This window comes from Polyodon spathula, chromosome 25, assembly GCF_017654505.1.
Source record: "Polyodon spathula isolate WHYD16114869_AA chromosome 25, ASM1765450v1, whole genome shotgun sequence".
Lineage (NCBI taxonomy): Eukaryota > Metazoa > Chordata > Actinopteri > Acipenseriformes > Polyodontidae > Polyodon > Polyodon spathula.
The window spans coordinates 17793414-17813769 of NC_054558.1; the positions used below are offsets into that span (position 1 = coordinate 17793414).

General features: G+C 41.7%; 1 protein-coding gene across 1 annotated transcript in view; it reads left to right on the forward strand.

The window, feature by feature from the left end:
• LOC121300247 (breakpoint cluster region protein-like) overlaps positions 1–20356 on the forward strand; it is an 89685-nt gene that overhangs the window by 58526 nt on the left and 10803 nt on the right. Inside the window, exons 8-15 of the mRNA XM_041228745.1 lie at positions 8062–8183; positions 8812–8980; positions 10026–10145; positions 10577–10652; positions 11150–11254; positions 11935–12009; positions 12817–12914; positions 13528–13659. Of these exons, the coding sequence (XP_041084679.1) occupies positions 8062–8183; positions 8812–8980; positions 10026–10145; positions 10577–10652; positions 11150–11254; positions 11935–12009; positions 12817–12914; positions 13528–13659 (897 nt within the window). The remainder of the gene's footprint in view (positions 1–8061; positions 8184–8811; positions 8981–10025; positions 10146–10576; positions 10653–11149; positions 11255–11934; positions 12010–12816; positions 12915–13527; positions 13660–20356) is intronic.

Below are 20356 nucleotides of genomic sequence, written 5' to 3' on the forward strand. Positions count from 1 at the left end.
TTTATGCATAATGCATTGTTTGTTCTAATAAATAGCCCCCTCTCACTGATTGTCTTTATTCATTATTCATCTCTCTGTTTCAGGGGCAGGCTCTATCTCGCTAAGTGATATCCCATATTGCCATGAACAGTCCTATTGGAGCTGTGCTGGTCCTTATAAAACTGAGGCAGCTCTTTATTTAATTACATTTTTTAATGACTCCTCAAATATTAAACAATGAAAGATAAAAGGAGCTTGTGAAAAATCTTGGTCTGATAAAATGGGGGAGCCGACAGTGAAAATGTCTTTTTTGATCCGTATTTCAGTAACAGCTATTATTATAAAAGAAAATGGATGTGATTGACAGTTTAAAACAGTTATTAAGCATCCCTGCTTCTTGAACGGTTCGTATCTCTAAAACCGTTTGAGATGTCAACTTAATGTTGTCTGTGTTATGGAAATTCCTCAGGCAAAATGCAGTTCTACCCATCACTTTAACCTTTGACCTGATATGGCTGCCATATGGTTGTCATGTTACCAGATGAGGTCAGGACTCTGTTTTTTTTTTTTTTTTCCATTGCTTTAGGCAACTGCCAAAATATCGCAACCAGATATACAGTAGCTTAATATGAAGACGCCCTTAGTTTAAGCATGTTTATCTTAGGCTATAAAAGTTTAAAGGGTTAAACGGTAAAATAAAAACACAGCACAGTATGAATCTTGATGCGTCATAAACCAATAATATTGAATGCTGCGTGTGAAAATCTATGTACACATTTCAAAATAAATACCAAAGTAAAACATAAGAGGGCAACAAATACTTAAACAATGTGTATGATGGTTTAGACAGTAAACGACTGTTTACACAGAAAATGTAAACGTTTAATCTATTACCTGCTTTACATTTATCTAGACGTCCTTATCTGAAAGATGAGAGCACACTTGTGTCAGGTTCAAAGCAGGGCTCTAGTTTTACATGTGAAGTTTTTCATCTTGAGCTTTTGTTCTCTGAAAAAAAAAAAAAGCGCTGCGAATGAAAGAGAATCATCCTGGATTATTATCAGTCCCTGGTGGTCGGGGAAGTCAGAGTGGCAAGAGTGTGACCGAGTAACCAGCAGAGTCTCCCGGAGAGAGAGCTGGCTGTGAAGGGAATGCTTATCCTTCTGATCAGAGGAAACTCATAGAGTGAGAAATGCCATTGCCCAGGCTGACAGGGTTGAGGACTCAACACACCCATCTAATGCCTTCTTACCGTTTACCCCTTGGCCCTAGGATCAGCTGATAGTCTTCCACTGCTTTTGGTCCAGCACCCAAACCAGCTAACGTAACGAATGGAGGCTGGAGTAGGTGTGACAGATGATAATTGGATAGCCAACTTGGGATTTCATTAGCAATAAAAAAAAAAAAAAAAAAAAAAAAAAAAAAAAAAAAAATGAAAAAACTGATCTATTTTGTCTGCAATTATATTTTGCTTAAGTAACAGAGGTCTGTGATAGGGAGTATGGGTTAACCACTGGCAGATTGAGAGATGGGAAGTTGTCATTAAAATGCTCAGGATTTATTTCCATGGCGACTCAAATAACTACAGGCAGGTAGCAACAATGGTACGGGCCAGGCAACAATACTTGACAGTGTAAAATAAACAAGGATACAAAAATGCAAAAAACGCTGTGAAAACAGACTATGAAATAAAAGATGCTGTTAAACTGGTGAGAGCTTCTCCTCTTTTTTACAAGGTTCTCTTGACACAATTCTCACTTCCGTGACTTCAGAATCCCTAAAGGAATCCCTACTCGGAATAATAGTAAAACCCTGATCCACACAGGTTCTTTGTCCGGGTAACATAGATGATCCTGTCCTAGGCCGCTCAGCCGGGACATACCCACCTGCTGGTTAGAAATCCGCTACTTCGCAGCAACCAAACACAACAAGTAGCATGTCCCAGACTGAGGGTCTGACTCAATTTACAAACACAAAACAGGAAAGGAAGAATCAAACATAATACACAAAAACCTTCTTATTTCATGTGCAGAGCCTCAGCCCTACCACAAGGTCAAAAATGAAGATAAGAACTCCAGCCCAGTATCTTCCAGAGCCTGGACACTGACCATTATACTACCCTGACTTACACAGCCAGACACTCAACCCATCAATCTGAGGAATAGACTGGAGACCATAGTTCTGCATGAAAGGGGTCTCCTATACAGCAGGACGTCTCCTTCAACAGGTTCACATGAATGTCTATCATCCAATCAGTTGTGTAGACAGTTGGGTCCCTGTTTTGGAGCAAGAGTAAATACTTAAAGAGGAATACAAAAAAAAATTAACCAACAAGCAAAAAACAACAGTATCTTAACTACTCTTTACTCTTTTACACTTTACTGTTTTCTTCCTCTCGATGCCTTCTGTGCTTGCTTCAAAACAAGGCCTTTGTTCTTTTAAGGTGGTCTTTAAAGGATGGCTGGTTCTCATTTCCCCACAATGAGCCTTGAGTCTTTTCAGAAGCAATTTTTGCAAGCTTATGATAAACTGTCATCTAAGCAGAAAGATAATGTGCACTGTGGCTTTATTCTCCCCTGGGCCCTCTAAGAAACAAGAATGTTTCCATCTCATGGGTGCACTGTACCGTAAACAGTAAATATTTTTGGGTGCTGCGCCTTATAATCTTGAGATCGGTGGTTCATTTCCAGGTTATGCCATCGTCGATCGTGGCCGGGAGTTCCCAGGGGGCGGCGCACAATTGGCCGAGCGACACCCGGGTGGAGAGGGCTCAGGTCGGCAGGGTAATCCTCGGTTCACCGCGCACCAGTGACCCCTGTGACCGGCAGGGCGCCTACAGGTCTGCTGTAGAAGCCACTCAGATCTGTGTTGTCCTCCGGCACTATGGGTCTGGTGGCTTCGCTGTAGGCAGTGCGAAAAAGACGGCTTGGCAGGACACGTTTCAGAGGACGCGTGTGTCTGCCACCGTTTCCTGAGTCGGTCTGGGAGTTGCAGCGGTGAACCGTGATAAAAAAAATCATTGGTGACGACTACATTTTATAAAAAAAAAAAAAAAGAAAAAGTAAAAATGTTAAGTATGTTATTTTGTATTCTCTAAGGAGACGGTAGTGTAGGGGAGTTCTAATTGTCTCTCTGACTCACATTGTGGGAGAATGCCGGCTCTGCTCTCCTTGTTCACTAATCAGCTCCAGAACCATCAAGGGAAATCGTTTTTTTCACTGCAGTCACGAACCTGTTGCCACTGATTCATCACTGGGAGTTTGGACCGCTGTTGAGCAACATTCTTACTGGAAATCTCACTCTGGTCATCATCAATCTCTGCTACTCATCTCACGACAGTCCACTTACCCAATTTAATCAAGCAGGAATTCGCTGCAGAATTTGGTAGCGGTGCGTGAGCCCAAGTCCTCTTCACACATCCATCAACACATGCCAAAATAAACACTGATAACCACTGTGTAGCATCCTGAGGAAGCAGGCTGAACTGTGGAGTATTATGAAAACCGTTTTACTTTTAATGAAGAAGGTGCCAGATTCTACCAGCGAATGAGTGTTACTGTCCATTGTCAGTTTACTTAGCTAGTAGTACTGCACAGCCTTTCTCATTCCATTCTGATCATGTGACAATTAGACTTTTCAACTGTTAGCTCCACCTAACCTACAGTTATACAGACTAGGAGAGTAGGTGGGGCTGTGTGGCAATGTTGTCCCACCCGTGTGTATTTCAGGGTTATATGTTGCGTGTTGTGTGTTAATGTTGGTGTATAGTCATGGGTACACGGGATATAAACAGGTCTGTGTAACACAAGTGTTTAAAATGTATATTTGTATTTAGGCACGAGGATTGCATAGCACTTCACGTGCAAGTAAAATGTAATAATATGTGAGCAAGGGGAATTGCACTTAATTAATTCATGTGCAGTTGTATCGTGATTCCAATTGAATGATTGATTAGTAATCGAGTCTCGGTACAGCTGCATAAAAGCTGCATGTTTTCACTCACTCGGGTTGTGTGTTAAGTGCGTGGAGAATGGGATTGGAGACAGAGGTAATTGTGATAATAATAATAATAGTTCAACTAGAAGCTCACCGTGTTTTGTCTGTATAGTCAGTTTTTTGTTTGTCTTTTTGTTTTAGCTACGAGTGCCGTGTCCTGTGTCTTGTTTGTCTTACAACCTTTTATTTTCTGTCTGTCTGTTCATTCATTAAATGCTGAGCATAAGCAAGCGCTCAGCTTCCCCAAAACTCCACCTCTGTTGTTTATTTCCTGGTTCCTGGTTTCTGGTCTGACGTCACCCACTACAGCCGTCTTTGTGACAGGCTGTCAGAGTTCAAATGATAGCAAAAACCATAACATAGTAAGGGAAATGTGCAATTAAAGTGACGTTTGAAGCTACATATTCTTCAAGGCTCTGGTTTGATTTCTGCATTGGTGGATGATGATTAGAGATATTGCTGAGGACTCAAGTTTTACTAGAATAAAAATTAAACTAGATTATTCTATTCTCCCAGACAGCCCATTATGCCAACAGCAAGACTTTGTGGGCACTAATGATGTTTACTCAAGATAGAATAGATTTGGGGGGTGCTGGAGAAGTAGGCAGGCTGGTTCAAAGCAGCTGCAAAAACAAATGAATTAGTCTTCTCAGACAGTCCCTTGAGCAGCCATAGACTACAACATCCAGGGCAACATCACAGATACAGTACATACCAGTATAGCCCAGAGCTCTTGGGTTTAGCAGTGTTACAAATTAAAGCCTGGATTATGGTTTCATCTCCCAGTTCTCTAGCCCTTGACAAGGCCTGTGTGTACCATGACTTGACACCTGGGGGAGCCTGGCTGCACACTTGTGGGTTATGCACTGATGGCAAGGTGATTTTCTGGGGAATATATAAAGTAAACAAGATGTTTGCTGCCTCTGTGTTGAGGTTCTTGTTCTTTGGCAGTCGATTCCGTACCGTGCCAGTTGCTTGAATGAGGAGGAGCACATCACCACCAAAAGAGGTTATCAATGCACTTTAGGGTTGAGGAATGAGCCAGCCAGGTCTACCGGTCTGCCACATGACTCACTGCTCGCAGTGTCTGATGACATCACTTGAGAGTCTAGCAGAAACAATATGAAGGGAACCAGTGGTCAGGCACATGCCAGCCTCCTCTGGTCAGCCTCTTCAGTGTCTATACAGGGCTGTCTTGCTACACTGTACACAGACTTCCTTCTACTCAAGAATGAGCTACTCACTATACAGGAAATGACTTGAGCAAGTGCTTACCCCCCACCACATTTCAGTAGTTTCACATAGCTTTCACTAAAGAATCACAAGGTCAGCACTTGGAACAGAAAGTCTACACAGTCTGCTTTCTCTAACAGCACCACTTCCCATCTGCCTAATGGCCTGGGCAGGGCTGAAGGCTCCTTTTGTAAAATATAAAAAAATGTACCAGGGTCCAGTGCCAGTGTAAACAGTGTGGTCACCTCCGACCACTGACTGACCACAGGAAGTAAACAAATTGCACTCACTAATGATACAGGGTTGTCCTGAAAATAAACACAATGGTTCAAAAAGTACACTGTACTTGGGAGTTATATAAATAATACAAGGCAGAGACAGGCAGGAAGGCAGACTTGCACGCAGCAGGCAGACACATGCACACACACAAATATAAATGCATTGTACAAGTAACAGCAAGCATTTCATTTTTAATGAGTTACCCAGTAAGAAACTGGTCTAGTCAAATAGAAATATATGTATAGAAGAGAGAGTCCGGACAAGAAACTGAATAGTTGATTTTTAATCTGTAATAATCATGGTTCTGTGAGCAGTATTCTAGTTTTCTGATGGAGAAATGTTTTCTGGATAATTTTTCCTAACCCTAAAACTTCTTTGTTTAGCTGCATGATTGGATTATCGGATCATGCTGCTGTATAGCACTATTCACAGGATGCTGTAATAATGCTATGGTGGTATTAGGATATTTCAAAGTGAGACTTTCAAAGTGTCCTAAAGTAAGTAACTTTGTTCATGCAAACGTGAGAGTAGCCAATAACACATCGCTAAGACTTTGTGTTTAGGGTCCTCATAAAAAAAAAAAAAAAAAAAAGGGCACCCTTATACGCTGAGCATGTCTGTCCATCCGTCTTTTTGTCTGTCTGTCAGTCCATCTGTCACACTACACCAGTTGAACATACTTACTGCCTTTATTTTGCACCAATCTTTACCAAACTTTTGTCATACACGCCTAGCCTCCTATAGGCGTTTCAGATTGTGTTTGGCTAGAACCCGACAAACTTTTGGTTGTATAGGAATATTTGTAACCTGTAAACACGCTCGTTCTCACTGAGCAGTGACTGGTTCATTACAGTGAGAATAGAGGTATTGCCGACACGTCCCAGCACCTCGCAGGAAGGAAGTCCATCTTACTCACTGACAGTCTCCCTGCTGTGCAGAACACTGCAAGGTAATGCGAAACTCATTGGCACTATCCAGCTGGATTTGCTAACAGCAGTCGCCCCTCATTTGTGGTGTACTGGAACGTGTTGTGCTTGAGTGATCGTTTCATGTTCAGAAGCCAGAGTACCCTTAGGGGTATACATCGGGCACCACTTCAGAACCAGATACAGAACCTCTTTATACCACCAATTGGGTCAAGAAAGAATTCGCAACACTGCATTTGACATGCCCTGCCAGGCATGGTGTTCGACTCTGCTGTAACCTGTCCCTATCCTTGCTTGCTGTTTGTTTTACACCAGAAACCTAGATAACAGTAATCATCAGACTCAATTGCAGTATGCTATTCCTTAATTATTCCTTTCTTCCTGGGATATGCAGTCAACACTTTTGTTTAAAACCGGCTTTCTCTTACCTGACTAATTCATTTGATCCTTTGTGTTAGGCTGTACTGTGAAAGCTGCTGTTGTTAGTCAAGTAAGACAGCAGATCAGACTTCAATAGAGGGCTGATAGGTGGCACATGGTTGACTGACAATTCTTTATCAAAGACGGCTCTAATTAACGACGGTTGCTGAGGAACAGTTTTAAGATAGATGACTGCGATTCAGACTGATTTCATTGGAGATGGGTTTGCTCAGAATAATTTAAATGCCCTGCAGGCTGTTCAGTTCTGTACTGTCCTGGCTGCACACAATGGCCCTACACCCTCTTTTATGGCAGGTGTCTTAAAATGTTTGTGGTCATATTGGCCCGATCACAGTGCTAGGGAAAAAAAAAAAAAATCGTCATTTGGCATGTGCAATCTCCCAAAGGCTCACATCTTACAGCTAGTGACTGACTGCTATCTTCAGATCCTGCTTGCTTGACCTCCTCTTAAAAACAATATCAACTTGTATGGACAGTTCTTCTTCAGCCTGGCAGTCATTTTCCAAGAGTTTGTGCTTGATGAGTGTCCTGAGGGATTTTGATTGGGCACAGACCCAGAGGGGCCCATCATCTCCTCTTGTGGTGGACGCAGCCAATAATGACTTCACTGCCGCCACCTCGCCATGGCTGTTCTGTGCTCTCTTCTGCTTTCTCCCTGGAGGCTGGCCTCAGCTGCCTGCTCAGGCTTACAGGCCTCTGCACTGATTTCAGAACGCACAGGGTCGGCCGTTTGAGTCAGTTCATGCATCAGTAGTACAATTTTGTCACAAGATGTGACAGTGCGAGACCTTTTTGTTTTTTTGCTTTTTTCTATTTCTGTTTCTTAGCTGCTGTTTTGTTTCTGTGCAGTGCTCCTATTCCTCCTGGTACCAAGTCATACTTTACCCTCATGGATAATAGACTGACGCACAGCAGCTCCCCCTGGCGGGCACAAAGTGTTATATCATTTTTATGATCTGTCTTTGCTCTTGTGCACCCTGCCCTCTTGTGGCTTGTCTTTAAACTACAGGTTTATCAACCTGACACAAAGCTATCTGACTGTAGCTGCAGGTGTGTGGCCCATTTAAACCTCTGTGAGCCGAATCGCCACGCTGTTGAGTTCTTGTAACAATAGCAGTATATGAAAGTGCATCAAAGCTTTGATAGAGTACGTTAGTACTGTTTATCTCTTGTGGAGTGTTTGAATGTGATGTCCTTTCCTCTGCAGAACCGGCAGCTTCTGAAGGATCGTTTCATGGTGGAGTTGGTGGAAGGCGCTCGTAAACTACGGCACGTCTTTCTCTTCACTGACCTGCTGCTCTGCACCAAGCTCAAGAAACAGGTTGGAGGGTAAGAGAGTGGGAAGCACTCCCTATGAAATAAACACCTCTTATTAAATCCTACTGCTTGAAGTTTATGGAGTTTTGCCTAAGAATATAGAAGTATGTGGTTATTATATGGATCAATAGACATGCCCACTAAGTAAAACTTAGTAAACTTTAGTAAAAAAAAAAGTAAAACTTAAGAAAATATCATATTTGATTATAGTCTTTCGTAGTGGATCATCAGCACAAAGTGCTTTACAAGAGACGAGACTAGGGTGTGTGAACTATGCATCAGTCAGTGGCTGAGCTGGGATTTGAACCGGGGACCTCCTGGTTACACACCTGTTTCTTTAACCACTGGACCACACAGCCTCCTTTATATATGTATAGATATACAAAATAACGAAAACCAATACTAATGAAGAAGAAAAAAGATTCAAATGAAAAAATAACAATTTAGATGAAGTTTATTTACAGTGTTACATATTTCAAAAAAAGTGCTAATAGTGGGCTGCAGTACCTAATGTAGTTGAGCAGGTGGTCCTCTGGTAAAAAAGTTTGGGAAGCCTTGATCTGTGCTGTAGCTAAACGATCTGTACTGTAGCAGTAAACTGAGACTTACTCGCATTCTAACATGCCTGCTGGCATTACAGGAAGAGTCAGCAGTATGACTGTAAATGGTACATCCCGCTGTCAGACCTCACCTTCCAGACGATAGACGAGTCGGACTGCTCCCCCAGCATCCCGCAGGTCCCTGATGAGGAGATCGACGCCATGAAGATCAAGATCTCCCAGATCAAGAATGAGATCCAGAGAGAGAAGGTACGGCACTGCACTGCTTACACGGGGTTTGCACAAATTATTTATTGATATTTAATGTACTAATACTGGAATATCATGTAGAATATATTCATACCTACCCCCCCCATAAGAAGTGAAAACAAATTCAGATGGCTTTATCACATCATTATCTTGCTCTAGCCGGCTCTGCTCTCCTTGTTCACTAATCAGCTCCAGAACCATCAAGGGAAATCGTTTTTTTCACTGCAGTCACGAACCTGTTGCCACTGATTCATCACTGGGAGTTTTGACCTCTGTTGAGCAACATTCTTACTGGAAATCTCACTCTGGTCATCATCAATCTCTGCTGCTCATCTCATGACAGTCCACTTACCCAATTTAATCAAGCAGGAATTCGCTGCAGAATTTGGTAGCGGAGCGTGAGCCCAAGTCCTCTTCACACATCCATCAACACATGCCAAAAAACAAATTCAGATGGCTTTATCACATCATTATCGGGAGGGTCTTCTGTATATTATAAATACATATTTAGTAGTGGTCAGTAGAAAAGGTCTATAGGATGAATTGAACTGGACCGAATTGTTCGCAGGACAATTGACATATACTGTATAACTTGAAATGCAAAATCTTGTACAGTAGTTATTGGAACACCCCATTGCTTTTGTAGTTTTATTTTTTGTGCATATGAAATCAAACCAGTGAAATTGAAAATCATGGAAAATTGTCAAAATAGCAAATAGTGATTGTCTAATTTAACTGATAACTTTAATAGGCCACACATTCAATTCATTTAAAATAGTAAGAGAAAAGGAACACAGCCACAAATGGTAAAATTCGTGAGACTTTTTAGAAGACATTTAAAGTGCTTATTAAAGCTCAACGTGGTCTGACGTGTTCACACATTTTCAAAAATTGAAATTCTCACACCCAGAGGTTTTCATGCAGGTCGGTATGTAAAGGATACAAATGACCAATCTTGATATATTTGCACATGACTGCATGCAAGACCGCTGTGCTGATAGTAGCTGGTTAACACCGACCCCCTCCTTTGTTGTTGTGCCAGCAGAGAGCTAACAAAGGCAGTAAGGTGATCGAGAGGTTGAAAAAGAAGCTGTCTGAACAGGAGTCGCTGCTGCTGCTGATGTCTCCCAACATGGCCTTCAAAGTGCACAACAGGAACGGCAAGGTGATGTCTCATCTTACCGACACGCCTTCATTTAAATGAGTCAGCTGTTAAGCTCGCCAGCTGTAAACTGGCTGTTATCCTCAGGGATGGAAATAAGGCTCCCGTTGCATGGCAGTTTGATCTATTCCTTTTTACAATGAGTTTAATAAGACACACCTGAGCTTGTTACTTTATCAAGATCCTAAAAAACTGATATGGGTGAAACTGCTATCCAATAAGAATCCTATTTCCATCCCTGATCCTGCAATATACTATAACAGAGAATGGTGTGCTTGAGTATCCTGTTTATACCTATTAACCTGCCAGTCTTGTGTATGTGTGTGTCTCTGGTCTCTTTCCTAATTGGTTTCACATGAAAAGTCATGTGTCCCCACAAGTGCTCTGAATTGAAAGGTGGCTTTAACAGCTTTTTCCTTCCTGTTCAATTTCAGAGCTACATGTTCCTGATCTCTTCAGACTACGAGCGGGCAGAGTGGAGAGAAATGATTCGGGAGCAGCAGAAGAAATGTAGGTGTTACAGCAGCATTATTCAAGGCAGTGTGCTTGGGGTGGGGTGGTACAGCCCCTACCAGCGTGCCAGTGAATCGATGATAAAGAGTTAGAAGTAACAGATACGTGCTCAAGAAGCTGCTTGCGTTCACTTACAAATGAGGACACATATAATGCATTTACTGTAATGAACAAACAATTGATTTATCGGCACTTGAAATCAGCCAGTGTATATGTTACGGCCAAAGACCGAAAATCGGCCAGTGCTGTCATTGGCCATTGCTCTTGGGCTCTGACAACCGTGCCCGGTCATTGACGTCATTGGCCGACTTTGGCTGTAGCCTATAAAAGTGGGACATGTCATAATGAATTAAATAGTAGTAGAATTTTGTATTTGCCACTGTCTAAATGATTCTAATAAGATTGTTCCTTTTACTGTATCATGTCTTGCCCTTGCCATTCTATATCCTGCTGTTCAAGAAAAGCCCCTCACATGTGTTGAAATGCTGTTTCAGGTTTCAAGAGCTTCTCCCTGACCTCGGTGGAGCTCCAGATGCTGACTAACTCGTGTGTGAAGCTGCAGACGGTCCACAACATTCCGCTGACGATCAATAAAGAAGGTGGGGGGGGGGGGGAAGGGGGGGGGCGCGGTCCCAGGGGGTGTGGGAGGGGCCAGTTCAGCTCATTAAAAGCAATACCCTTCAGGTTTTTGCAAGTCAGGATCTTGTCTTGCATTTCATTGTTTCTCTTAAAAGAGTCTGCTGCTGACTGGGTATGCTGTATCTGGAATAGGGCACAGGTTTAGACATTTAGGGTGCATACCTGAATGTAAGTAAGTATGGAACACTTTCACTGTACATACACTGGTGCTTAAAATTAAAGTGCAAATTATAATCCAACCCACAGGTGAAGAGATTCCCCAAATATCATCAATTTACTCTCAATGTGTGGGACATCACATATCTGGTAGAAGATTCGATGTGGTATCATTCTTGGTAGTCAGTGTAGAAATCTGTTTTTTTATAAGTAAGGGTCTGAGTGGGATAAGAGGTGCAGTAAATGTGTCACCCCCCCAAGGCTGTTTACACCATCATGTATGTCCAGCATCACATACTTTACCACCAGTTTATCACAATCTGTGCATATATGGAACAGTCCTTCCTTCTGCTGCTGCTCTTAGGCCATTTTTGCATGAGTTTTTTTTTTTGCTTTGCATCTTTGTGTAGAGCAGGTAGAGACATCTGCTGGTGTAAACTGTTCGGATTGGTCTGTAATAACGGTGGTGTTTGTTTCTTCCCAGATGATGAATCCCCTGGACTGTATGGGTTCCTGAATGTAATTGTCCACTCAGCCTCCGGACTTAAACAGAGCTTAAGTAAGCTTACTAAGAGTTTCATTTGTCTGCATTGACCGCCTTCTCATTTGCACAGTCAAGAGAATGCACTGTAATTATGAAGTTCATCCTGTGGTTATATTGTAATTGTACCATTGTAATTACTATGGTTTTAAACATGCTATACCATAGTGACATGTTCTTAGCCATAAAGCTTATACAGTTTTCTATAAGGCACACTATAAATTGATGGCACGCCTGCAAATGTCTGTCCCGTCAACAGTCCCTTTTGTGCAACACTTACAGCCTCAAAGCCAGCGATCAGGGCATTCAGTGAACTTTTCATTGCTGTCAGCTGTTTTACAATGCATAGTTTAGTACCGCATCTGTCAGGAAGCTTTCATTAAAACCTTACGTTTGCAGTCGTATACCAGCTCTGGCATTGTTCACAGTGCTCTTGATAGGACTCTTTGGCAGTGTGTTTTATTAGAATGCACAGATGCTAGAGGAGATGAAATGGGAGTCTTCCTACTTTTCCTTTGTGTTCTAGTGTAATTAAAAGGAGAGCCAGGCTCACCCTTTCTGACTGAATCAGATTAATGGAATTGGATTGTGTTTTTAGGATTTGCCTGGGGGGGTTTGGTTTTAGATACACTATGAAACTGGCTGTCTCCCTTCTGGTCCTCCCCAGCTCATGATATTACTCTGTTTTCAGTGAGCTAGGAAATTGATTTGACATTGCAATTTTACTTGTGAACTATATAAATGAATACCTAAGCACTGGGAATCTGGGACCTTTGCAACATGCATTGATATGGCCTAGGCTAAATGCTTGCCTCTCGTTTACAGATCTGTACTGCACATTAGAAGTGGACTCCTTCGGTTATTTTGTGAACAAGGCCAAGACACGGGTGTACAGAGACACCACGGAACCTAACTGGAACGAGGTGAGTTTTCGATTCTAGGCTTGTAGGACGTCCAGTCCGGATCCTTGCTTTTAGGAGCGGTTTCTCTTCCTCTCATATGTATCTGTTGATTTGATAACCCCTGTTGGAAATCCAAGCAATGGCAAGCATGGATCTATCTTGGTCTGAGCTGGTTGCTTATTTTTCTGCTTCAAGAAACACCAATGCTGGTTGAAGAGTCTCTTTACTGTAAAAGGTGATAGTTGTCTATGTTCGTAAATGATTCTAACTGCTGTAAAGCTGTACTGGGCTTTTCTAAATCAGTATCACTCAGTAGGAAATATATTAGTTCCAGTATTTGTAATTATGTGCTCCAATTCCCAACTCTAGCCGGTCCCCAGCACAGCAGCAGTTGCTGAATTTTTAACAGAAAAGATTTCCTGCCTTTTTGTTTTGCCTCCCGCTTTTACTTAACCCTTTAAAACAAAAAGGAAATGCAATTCTCCCTTTTTTCACTTTGTTATATGTTTTCCATATTTGAAAAGCATTAGAACACTAAGTTCAGTCAGCTGGGAATAATAAAACCCATCCCTTTGAAATACTGCGCTGCAAAGGGAAGAGCATCTCACCGTTGCACTGTCTCATCTTTTCCCAGGAGTTTGAGATTGAGTTGGAAGGCTCTCAGACCCTGCGGTTACTGTGTTATGAGAAGTGCTACAACAAAACCAGACTCAACAAAGAGGACGGCGAGAGCACAGACAGAATCATGGGCAAGGGGCAGATCCAGGTAAGGCTTCCTTTAGTCACTAAACCAGACCTTTTGGCTGTCCAGTTTGTCTACACTCCCCATAGCAGTGGTCCTCAAAGTAATTTGGGCACGGGCATAAATTGATCTTACTTAGCTGTTTGCGGGCACTGTGACATTACATAGGTTCTTATCTTAAAAACTGCCTTCCTGCGACATGTGCAGTATATGTATATATTAAGAGTTTTAGAGGGAGTTATTCTTGGCTCACTCTGATAAGACCAAATCTCAGGCATTAATTCTGCATGCTGCGCTTATTCTTTAAATAATTTAAATAAAATATGCAATACAAATATTTTTAAATAGCATGTTTACACAGATAACCATGAATAAACTAAAGTAAAAGAGAATATTTAGCATCTCACTTTGTTTCAATTTGGCAAATTTGTCAACACTACTCTGTTTTAAAGATCGCTCATCTCCAGTACAGTTATTCTGAGAAAGTGGATTCATAATTAAATCTACTATGATGCTTCCTTTGTCTGGTGAAATAAAAAAAAAATATAGAGAAAATTAAATTGTAAATACTGAAATGTACTATTTTTCTCAGTAACTGTCGGTGAAATTCAGTGCTTACCCGGCATATTAACAGCCCGCCTCTTCACGAATGATTGGACAGCTATCAGATCTTTCACTTTCCTATTGGCTACTCACTCGCCTTCAATTTTCATGTAGAATACCGTGAACGGCCTCTGCTTGCTTATGATTGGACAGCTGCTTAAAACTTGGCAGATATTTGACTCTCTTATTGGTTAACTTACTGTCAGTACCTGCAACTGAAACAGACAAAGTTTATGTCAGCTAACTTATGATTGGGGTAACGCAGCGTAAATGCAGATATTCAATTGGTTAATCATATCACAGAGGCCCTTCAGGAAAAAAAAAAAAGTCTTGTACGTACAAGCACAGCATAAGCGAGCAGCACTGTCAACAGGAAAACGTGTTTAAATCTTTATTTATTTTCTCACACTACGACCCGCCAGAAATGTGTTCACGACCCATAATTTAAGAACAGCTGCAGCGGGCACGATAGCCTGGCTTCACGGGCACCACTTTGAGGACCACTTTCCTATAGGGTAGTTTACACTGCATACACACCAGCTTCCTCCTTCCTTTAAGTCTTCTTTCCACCTGCAGTGCTTGGAGGTTATGGGTTTTACAGGAAATGCTAGAGCTGGGTTAAGGACGGTTGTCTTCACAGAATTTATTATTCTGCGTTACCGAGCAAATTTCCTCTTGAAGGCAGCTGTAATAAATGCATTGTCTTATCTAGGGGTGACAACTGTTTATTGTTCATCAACATGGTCGTGAAGGCGAATTCCCAGCCTACACACCGTTATTCTTTTGTTTAAACCTTTTATTTTGACCCTCGTGCCATGTTTAGTTGTTCCTGTTTATTTGTTGTTTTGTTTATTAAATGCGCCCTTGAGTGCTTAAACTGCAGCTTCCTTGTCTCGGAGTCTCTCTTCCTGTCGGTAACAGCTTGGGCCATGATGAACAAACTTAAACAAACTGGCATGAGGGCCAAAATAAAAAGGTTTAAACAAATGAATAAATGTGTAGACTGGACATTAGCCTTCACTACCGTGTTGATAAACAATACAAAAATCATAGCACAAACACTTACCCTCAAACTCCTATAACAAGCAAAGGATTTCTAGCGCCTTTTATACACGTGGCCACTCCCCAGTTAGCACCAGTTACCTAACTGGGGAATGGCCACACCAGGGATAGATTTAACCCCATCCCTGCCAACCTTACAGTCCCCCACACACACACTATTTACAGCAGTAGGGGTTCTGCCTTGCTGCGGTGAGACTGTCAACAGGCTCACAGTGGTGGGCGGTTCTTCACATCCCCTCTGAAGCTAGAGAACCCTAGGACCAAACTGGCAACTATATCCCTATTGGGATTAAACTCATTATTGGATTGTCTTGCCCCCAGGTACATGTTTCAGACTGGTGTCTAGACTTGAGCTCCTACCAGCTGATAAGGGAATGCTGCAATCTACCTGCTTTAACCTGGAGGGCAGCTGAAGACTATGAGTTTTAAATTCTCTAGAGTATAAATAATAGTAAAAAGTTGTTTTTTTTTCTCATCAGGAAACAGTAAGTTCATATTCGTTCCCAGAAGCCACAAAAGATAATTGCCAGTTTATTTCAAAAGAACTGCAGCTGGCAGCACATTATTGGAGATTATAGGGTGGAGATACTTCATGGTGTTACGGTACACTTCGAAATACTAAAATAAACTGGATAAATTCAATAGGAAACATTTAATCTTTTTCAATGTCTTTAGACTTCTTGTCTTTGGTCATGGAATTTATTTAGTTTATTTTAGTATTTCCAGATTCAGCAATTATTGATGATTTTATAGGTATGCATGAAGCTTCAACCTTGACTCATCGTCTATTCTCAGTATTAATTTATTTAGATTTACAGAGCAACATTCACATAGACATTATGTGAAACTAGCTTTTTAATGCTGTTAACTTTGCTTAATAGCACCTGTCAGAAATGTGGATGAGATGTTAAAATGCCGTGGCGACTTGCATCTGTAATTGGTTGGCTGTTTGCATGTATTTGATCATAGTTTTCATGGACATTGTTACAGCCTTGAACAGCCTTGTTACAGCCTTGTGTTGGGTGTGAACTGGCTGCCCTGTGTAGAGAAGAGCAGGGAAGCTCAGAACCTCGCTGACTGATGAGGCAGCACGCGGTTTCCATGACAACAGTTGGTGAAAGAAGTGTCGCAGGGCAGGGCCCAAAGCTGTCAGCGTGACGCACCTGAGGAGACTTGTTTATTATTCAGGAGACATCACATTAACAGTTTTAGTCCCTGTTGTTAAGAGAAACTCATTTTTAATCTGGAGTTGTGCCCCCCTAAGAAAACTGCTTAGATAATTAAGATGTTATGCCAGTAGAAAAATGAAATCAGCACTGCTATTATGTGATATGATGAATCGTTCAGCAATGTAATCTATATGGAAAACAATAACAACACTATGATAAATAGCAGGTGCTGTAGACTTGCTAATCTGACACAGTTGGGAACAGACCTTGTTCAGATGAGTAATTTCGTCAGAGTTCTCATCGCAATCTGTATCATATGAAAAATGCCACATCTAGCCTTTGTTTTATGTTTTTTTATGCATACATTTCATTAAAAAAAGTAAGAACACTTTGAATTAAAAACAGAGACAGCTGTAAATGTTTTATATGCCACTTATAGGACGATCTTGATGGGGCTGTTATCAGCAGGCATTTCATTAGGATTGCATGGTTTGCATTATAGGTATCTGCTGGGTGAATTAAGTAATAATACCCAAGCTGTAATGGTTTGTTATGGTCTAAATAGACCAATGGGATGGTGATATATTGCTGGGACTGGCCAAAGTGGGATTAATTGATAAACTCCATCTTCAAAATCTATTCTGTAAACCCATGGCAACTCAGCAGGGGCTTGGTGTAGTGGCCAGTAGATATTGATCCAACGTCCACATTGGTACATTGAGCTGCACTTGGATGGAGTCCAGCCTATGAATGAGAATCCAGCTGGCAGAGCTGTGTGGCGTGGAGACAGGGAAGGAAGCTGGGTTTTAATGGGAAGCTGAGGCTCTGTATTTCACTGGCTCTGAGCTGTGCTTCTCATTGCTGTGAGGATTCCTGGATCTCCTAGCACATCTGTGCCTCTGCTGCGAAAGAGTAAAATATGAATATGAGTTGTTTGGAAGCCTATGCGTTTGAATCAGGACTGAAGAGTATTAGAACTGAAAAGTTCTAGCATTGTTTTGGTATTGTTTGTTTTTTCTTATATAAGAACAGTTTTTTTTTTTAAATATATAAAATATTTTATAATAGTTATCACCATATATACTGGTAATATATATATATATATATATATATATATATATATATATATATATATATATATATATATATATATATATATATATATATATAGACACACAAACATTGATATACATGTGTTTGCTCATTTATTGGGTACTGTATCTACTGTGCAATAACTCTGAACAGCAGGCTTATAAAATAATGTTTTATACAGTTCCCAAGTTTGATCCTTTTGTCATAAGGATGCAAGCCACCCCCAGTTGTATTTATTGTAGATGATTACATTTCCATCTAATCCAGGCAGTGTTTATACAATTATCTACTTCCTGCTCCTGTTGTACTGAACTTTTGACATCATTAGCATGATACAATTGCAGGAGAAGCAGTTTTGCTTTGTTTGTGTGTGTGTGCGTCCAGTCAGTGCTGCAGTATAGCCTGTGTGTGTGTGTGTCCAGTCAGCGCTGCAGTATAGCATGTGTGTGTGTGTGTGTCCAGTCAGCAGTGCAGTATAGCCTGTGTGTGTGTGTGTGAATAGGAGAGCGTCTTCATTGAAGCATTGTTCAGGGATGCTCAGGGGATTAGAGAAAGGGTTAAACTTCTAAACAAACAGCATAGCAAGAAAGCAAACAGGAGCATGCAGTCTGGCTTCTTCAAAGGGGCTGCACCTGACGCTGATGAAACAGGGTTATTCACCCCTCCTGTCGCCTCTGTGTCAGGCCGCTGGCAGTCTCTGCGCTGCCTCAACCAGCTGCTGGTAATCAGGATAGAGGAGTCCCAGGGTTTAAACTGTCCGGGCATTAAATCCCTGTATCCCATCAGGAGTGTGTGGCACAAAGGAGTGTTGGTCCATCGGGAATGCCACACAAAGGAGACAGTCAGTCTGCTGTGAACTTGAGACTCAAAGACTAGGATAGCTGCTAGTGGATGGGGTATTGGAATAGCCTGCGAAGTATGCCTGTCTTACTGGAATAAGGAGGCTTGCTGCGCAGCTAGGTTATAAAAAGAGCACCTTTAGGGGTGTGGCTTGTAATTCGGAGATTGTTCTCTGCCTGGATTGCTGAGGAGAGACGGAGCCGGGAGGATGACAGGAGTGAGGGTGTCAGATCCCTCCCTGGAGGAGACATGCAGTCAGTTTCAGCAAGGCTGCTCCATGAAGGGCGAGGAGCCGCCCACAGGGAAGAAACGCTCCTACACCGGGGCCAGGCTGTGGGGTCGCATGCGGAGCAACCTGCTGAAGCAAAAGGTGCAAAGATTGAGATGTGCTGTTGATTGATTGGTTTCATGCACAGTAATATTACTGGCTCCATAAATAGGGGCTAGTGAAGGAAAGTTCTGTAAAGGGAGTTTATTTACTGTAGTTGATTCTGTTTTTCATTTCTTAAGCTGTTAGGTTTTTTGATTATTAATTTGTGTGCATATGTAAAAATGCAATGTATTCTTACACTTAACAGTTACTTGCATTTAAAGCCTAACATATTTGACTGGCGTTTAATGATCACAATTCATTTTCTGTTATAAAGGTGTACCAATTGTCATTTAATAATAGTAGCGAATCTAGTAATACAATGACTACTTTGCAGAATGTCTGCTTTTCCCTTGCCCTGTGGCACAGCCCCACAAGACAGCATTTGATGGCTTTGTTGTGCAGCTGTGAACATCTGTATTACTCCTCTGGTGGGGCTTCTTTTAATGGGTATGCTTTTGTACAGGTTAGAAGTAGCCTCTTGTATCTCCTCACAGAACTGAAGAGAATTCCAGTAGTGCAGTGTGTCAGTGAGACGAGGGTTAGCGGTTACCAGCAGCTCCTTCTGGGTTAATCTGACTAGCTAAGAGGGGCACAGAGATGAATCTGCTAAACTCTCCTACTACAACACTTGGGCTGTTGATTTAAATTGTCAGTCATGGAATCTGAGGGGTTGAAAGCAGGCAGAAACTCCCAGATCCTAAAGGACTTTAATGACCCTTTATTTATTTATTCGTTATTTATTTGCATATGTGTATGTATCTTTGTTGACTGGGGAAATAACAGCCAAGTTGAAATCAGTTTGCATGGCTAATTATTTTGTTAGGCAAGTGTGTTCTTTTAATATATTTAAAAACACATGCTCCCTTGAGAAGGGTATGAACCATACTGAAACATTGGCCAGCTGGCTTTTTTCCATTCCCCCTGTTGCAGGTCAGAATTAGCCCCATAGGGCACAACTGCAGATCTGACAGTCTTTAGTTTAGGAACAAACTACACTGTCAGCCTCCAGCGTCTTCCCTGAATATATCAGAGGCAGTTATCAAAGCAGAATGGCCAGGTATGCCCCTCACACTGCAAACACATTGCACAGTTTTCATACAGTGAAGTAAGAATATCTTTTATTAAACACAGCAGTCACAAAGCATGTTTTAAACTCGCTCGCTGCTGGTTTAATAAACAAAGGTAGTCCCTGATTAGTGCCGATCCTGGTCTACGGAACCAGATGTCAAAGCTTTTGATGTTTTCAGATCAGTGGATAAGCCGTTCCAGCTACTACTGTATATCCATACAAGAAAATGCCTTCAGATCCTTTCTGCCACCAGATTTTCATTTGTTATCATTACCGCAGCAGATATTGTATGGTCGACCTTGCCCCCAAAGACGTGTCTCTGCGTGTGTCATCTGAGTGTTAATAATGGATGGGGCGTGGAGGCGGATTGTCAATGAGAACAGATTGCTGTGAAAGATGCTGTTTGCTCTGGGTAATGGAGTTGGAAATGCGGCGCACCTAATCACTCAAGATAAATAGTGATCAGCATGCTGTTTGTGGAGAGAGACAGTGAGAATGGAAAAGGTCAGCCGG